The sequence below is a fragment of the Suricata suricatta genome, chromosome 15 (genome assembly GCF_006229205.1).
Source record: "Suricata suricatta isolate VVHF042 chromosome 15, meerkat_22Aug2017_6uvM2_HiC, whole genome shotgun sequence".
NCBI classification, from domain to species: Eukaryota; Metazoa; Chordata; class Mammalia; order Carnivora; family Herpestidae; genus Suricata; species Suricata suricatta.
In genome coordinates this window covers 78,222,786-78,228,175 of record NC_043714.1, presented here as the reverse complement: position 1 = coordinate 78,228,175, position 5,390 = coordinate 78,222,786, and the positions used below count along the sequence as shown (strand labels likewise).

Genomic DNA, 5,390 nt, shown 5'->3' with positions numbered 1-5,390 from the left:
GCCGAGTGAATCACGTGGCGAACTGTCCCGAGTTCGGAATCCGAACCTGTGATTATGTTGGGTGACCGAATAAAGCTGTCATTGTGGGAAGACACAGCCCCGTGTGAGCCTTCACAGCATGCATGTGACAGGGCTCTCACAGAGAGTGGGGACACATCGGTGTTACCACTGCCGTCAAAACCCACCCAGCCAAATACGTCCCTGTATTTGGGGTGCTAGGTCACCGGAGGTGAGCAGCTTCGCCTCAGACTTTAGTTCCAAACGGCACACAATGAGAGGCTGTTGGTAGAGACCAAAGACTCAAATCCCTAGAACACAGATTCCAGTGTTGAGCAGCCCTCTTCCTAGGTGCTTGGCAGGGGAGAGCAAAGTCCAGGCACACCCCGCGCAGATGAGGGATGAGCCCAGGACGGACCAGCAGAGCCAGGGGAGGAGTCTCCAGCCAACAGGGAGGAAATCCAGCCCATGCACAGGAAGCGAAGGGAGGCAGCCCTGTCCACAGCTTCCCCATCCCAGCGCTGAGCAAGAGCTTGGGGAGCAGGGAAAGGGGGACACGTGCATCACAATGAAGAGCCGAGAGGTAGCCTTTGTGCAGGCTCCTTCAGGCAGCCAGCAGCCCCTTCCGGAACTTGGCCAAGAGCTCCAGGCCAGAGCTCCCCTAGGTGCTGCTGGGAGCTCTTTTCAGCATTTCTGGGATTCAGGGAGACACACCAATCCTGCCCAGGGAGGACCTGGGGAGCAGAGATACCCACGAGGGTTCACTGTTGGGCCAAGACCGGGACTGACAAGGGCAACACGGTGCTCCCACAGCCACCCCCACCCCAACTTAAAGCCCCAGGAAAAGCAAGGCCAGAGCTTTGAGGAGGGCCAACCCTTCCCAGGCTTCCCTAGGTCTGGCATGGCTCCATGCACGCCTCCTCTCTCTGCACCCATGGAAATTAATCCCACGGTTGCCTCAGCCTCTGCTCCAGGACCCTGAGAAGCCTAAACCAGTCACGGATACCCCCATCCCCACCCCACACACAAGGCCAGGAGCACACAGCCTGGCACTCTCCACACGGTAGTGCTTCTCACTCTGACCCCAGTCTGTCTGGAGGAGCCCAGGATCCCCACGAGTGAGGTCACCCGAAGTCCTGAGAGGCTCCGGTTTCTCCTCTGGCCGAACTCCAAAGGCCACACAAAGCCCGGCATGTCCCTCCCGCCGGCCTTCATTTCCAGGCTGCAAATGGAGATAAGTCTGGCGCTGCCCACCTGGCCAACAGGTTGCAAAAATGAAAACAACTCCGCAGATAAAATATGAAAAGCCCTACCGGCGGCCTTCACACGCGACCACTTCCAGACGCCGTTCCTGACCCCCTGGCGTCCTCGGCACCCGACCGGGCCTGGAGAGACTTCTGCCCTGGGCCTGGCCTCTCCATGTGCCGGCCAGACACGGTCCCCGAGGATGCCGCCACCGGCGCCCTGCCTTCGGTACCTCTCATCCTGCTCTACCGCGCTCTTCTCCCCTCTTTCCGCTCAGCTCTGCCCCTCGCCCTCCTCTCCCCCGGGCCGCAGGCCCCGGAAGTCCGCGCCTCACCTTCGGCCTCGCGCAGCCCGCGGCAGCGCAGTCCATCAGATCCCGGCGACCGGTCAGTCGGCCCGCGTTCCTCCGGGCGCCGCGGGGGCGGGCCCCGCGGCCGGGTCTCGCCATGGCAACGCTACACTTCCGGTCCGCGCCGCCTGGAGCCGGAAGCCGCGGCGCCCCCTGGGAGCCCGGGGGCGTGACCAAGCGGCCAGGGGGCGGGGTGGGGCCTGCCCTTCGAGGGTGGCTTGCCCGGGTGTTGTGTAAACCTCTCTGGCGGGGGCATCCTCGGCGGGGATAAGGTGGAAAGGGCAAGCGGTCAAAAGTCTCTCGGGAGGTGGTCTATGCTGGGCTTTTAAGGAAAAGTCGGGGATCACCCGACAAAGCAGAGTCATCACGAACAGAGGGGAAAGCATGCCTATGGGTGGAAGGACCCGGTGCATTGGAGCAATGGGAAGGTAGTGATTTGGGAGGGCGGGGGAGAGTGGTCAGATAGGAGTAGTCCGGACACAAAGAGCCTTGATCGTCAAAGCAAGCAAAGGAGGACCCGTAAGAGTGGGAGGGGTGACTTAAGACTTGTAGGAAAGAAAGGCGTCTTTGTTGATGGAGTGAGGCTAGGAGGCCATAGATAGCAACAACATGGTGAGGCACAAGGACCCCCTCAACTGGAGCTCTGGGATTGGAGAGATGACATCGGCATTCAGGGGAATCCATGTGACATATGAAGGGAGAATCTAAGAATGAGGGGAGCATGTGGAACTTCACATTACATCGTCCATTTCAGCCCCAGACTGTCCTGTCCAGTGCACCTCTATCACCCATGCCTTCTCTCAGCACCTTCCATGAGTTGGGTACCTACTGTCTGCGGCAGATTTTCAACCATTTAAGTGTATAATGTTGGGGGGGGCACTGCCCAAGAAAAGCTGAATTCTTGAAATAGTGATATAAAATGTGTCCCTGTGCCCCTGTGGCTTCCCTTGGGTCTGGGGAACCCTGATACCAGCATCAGCCACCACTGCTAGTGTCCTGGGCCTTTTGGGCAAACCTGCTACTAAGGGACAGGGCTAGGCCTTGGGGCATGGTACAGAGCATAGGACTTGACTGACTCAAAGGCCTTACCAGATCAGATGACCAGAGAGAAGGTGAAGGGACAGAATAGGGTCTGGGAGGGGCACTTGGCTGGCTCAGTCGGTCGGCCATGTGACTCTTGATCTCAGGATCTTGAGTTCAAGACCTTTGTTGGGCATGAAGCCAACTTAAAGATTAAGAAAAAGGGTGCCTGGGTGGCTCAGCCAGTTAAGTGGCTGACTTCGGCTCAGGTCATGATCTCGTACTCTGTGAGTTCAAGCCCTACATTGGACTCTGTGCTGACCGCTCAGACCTAGAGTCTGCTTTGGATTCTGTGTCTCCCTTTCTTTCTGCTCCTTTCCACTCTGCTCTGTCTCTCCCTCTCTCTCTCTCTCTCAAAAATAAATAAATATTTTTTTTAAAGATATTTAGAAAAGAAAAGAAGAATAGGGTTTGGGAGTTAAGAGGATCAGTCAGTATCAGGGCACCTGCCAGAGGCATTTTTCTGGGACCGCGCTTCTAGGCCAAGTCTTGTACCTGCTAAAACCCTCAGAGCCTCTAGCCAGGCCCAAGCAGCAAGTGCTGAGCCCTCTGACCTCCCCAGCCTGAGCCTCCACTCTCCTACCTAGAGTGCCCCCATCTCTACTCAGGCAAGTCCCCACCTGCCTGGGGAACATCTTGTATCTAGACTAACTTCAGGGCCCTCTGGCTTTCTGGGAATCCCTTCCAGTGTTCTCATGCAATCCACCTGCCCTCACTCCTGTCCAGGATGAAGCCAGGTGGTCCTTGCACACTCCCCTGGTCAGGAACTATGACCCATGAAGCTGTATCCTCAAGGTCTAGGACCAAGAGGTGTCCAGTAATCCCCTCCAGCTAGGAAACTTCCTACACACACACACACACACACACACACAGAAGCACTGCCCAAGTGCCCCAGAAGAACAAGAGGCATCCTCCTAGATAGCAACCTCCAGAGCACTGGACCCAGAAAACCAAAAGAGGAGCAGGGAGGCAAGCCTGCCTCCAAGAAGTCCTCTGTGGCCAGGCAGGTCCAGCTCACCCAGGGCCAGGGGGTGTGCAGTCAGCTGCCACTGTTAATAGGCAGCATGGAGGTAGGGAAAGGACCTCCAAACCTTTGGGAATCAGCTGGGGCCCTGCAGCAGCCCCTGGGAAAATTTCTTGAATCAACTACATCCCTATTTTGTTCCTGAGGTTTCCTCCAGGAAGCCCTTCCAGACTATCATCTAGGTCTTGGAAGCTGCTCAGCCTTGAACTCTGGGCAGGCCCAACCTATTCTTGACAGGTCAGTTTTGGGTAAATCAACTCCCTCAGCTATTAAATGGGAACCTGAGGGCCAACCCAAACAGACAGGATAAAGTGACTATGGGTCACTGGCTCCTTCCAAAAGCTTTTCCTCCCAGCTTGTACTGGGTGCTTACGGCAGCCCAGGGGTGAGGAATGAAGCTCCGGGTGGCTGCCTGCAGCCCCCACTGGAATCTTCCCTGCCCCTCCCTTCCAGATTAACCGAAACCTGCTAATTGTGGCAGCTTTCTGCATGCTCCCCTCCCCCACGCCGATTCCTCCCTCCCTTTGCCTCCCCTCCCCTCCCCCTTCCATCCGAATGATAAAGGGTCTGGCCCGCCAGGCCCGCGGGCCTCAGGCCCTCAGCCCAGCCTCACACTACACTGCCCCATTGCCTTCTGCCTTCCACGGGGCCAGACCCCTGCCCACATCGCTTGCCTCCCCTGCATGGGGCCCTGCAGCAATCCACGCCAGGGGCTTCCTGGGTCGGAGTCGTCATCTCAGCCCCCCAAGAGGAGGAAGAAGAGATACCTGCGTCATGACAAGCCCCCCTACACCTACTTGGCCATGATTGCCTTGGTGATCCAGGCTGCACCCTCCCGCAGGCTGAAGCTGGCCCAGGTGAGAGGGATCCCCATTTTCCCTCGAATTTGGTGATCAGGCCTTTCGCCAGACCCGTCTCCCACCCATTCCTAGTCTCAGGCTCCGGCCTCCAACCCCACCTTGCCCTACCCAGCTAAGTCAGTGGGGCCAGTCCCAGCCTGGGCACTAGAGGGGAAGGAGTTGAGAAGAGTTGAGGTGCTCAGGCAGGACCCTTCCCTTGGTCCTTTTCTCCCTCCAGCGCAGAGGTGTTGTGTGATGGGGGCGGGGGGGGGGTGGCGACGCCCCTGAGCCTGGCTGTGGGGGAGGGGCAGCGCTGCCTGGTTCCGGGCGCTGGCCCACCCGCCGATCCCGCATCCCTGGTTTCAGATCATCCGTCAGGTCCAGGCCGCATTCCCCTTCTTCAGGGACGACTACGAGGGCTGGAAGGATTCAATCCGCCACAATCTCTCCTCCAACCGATGCTTCCGCAAGGTGGGGTAGGGCAAGGGGCCAGCTGGGGCGGAAATCCTGAGTGTCTGGGGTCGGACGGCCCTACCCAAGCCTCCCCACCCCCTCCAGGTGCCTAAAGATCCTTCGAAACCCCAGGCCAAGGGCAACTTCTGGGCAGTCGACGTGAGCCTGATCCCGGCCGAGGCGCTGCGGCTGCAGAACACGGCCCTCTGCCGGCGCTGGCAGAGCAAGGGAGTGCGGGGAGCCTTCGCCAAGGACCTGGGCCCCTATGTGCTGCATGGCTGGCCCTACCGGCCGCCCAGTCCCCAGCCCCAGCCCAGTCCTCAGCAGGCGCCCAGTGAAGGCTTCAGCATAAAGTCTTTGCTAGGGGACCCCAGGGAGGGGGTGCCACGGAGCAGCCCAGGTC

The 5,390-nt window shown here is 58.8% G+C and overlaps 2 protein-coding genes across 2 annotated transcripts in view; one reads left to right on the top strand and one right to left on the bottom strand.

The window, feature by feature from the left end:
* Window positions 1-1,710, bottom strand: part of PPP1R16A (protein phosphatase 1 regulatory subunit 16A) — a 30,820-nt gene extending 29,110 nt beyond the window's left edge. Inside the window, exon 1 of the mRNA XM_029923105.1 lies at window positions 1,577-1,710. The gene's annotated coding sequence lies outside the window, so the exon portion shown is untranslated. The remainder of the gene's footprint in view (window positions 1-1,576) is intronic.
* Window positions 1,711-4,363: 2,653 nt separating this feature from the next.
* The window catches only part of FOXH1 (forkhead box H1), a 1,860-nt gene continuing 833 nt past the window's right edge, over window positions 4,364-5,390 (top strand). The window contains exons 1-3 of the mRNA XM_029923359.1: window positions 4,364-4,552; window positions 4,901-5,005; window positions 5,093-5,387. Coding sequence (XP_029779219.1) covers window positions 4,379-4,552; window positions 4,901-5,005; window positions 5,093-5,387 — 574 coding nt within the window. The 5' untranslated portion in view covers window positions 4,364-4,378. The remainder of the gene's footprint in view (window positions 4,553-4,900; window positions 5,006-5,092; window positions 5,388-5,390) is intronic.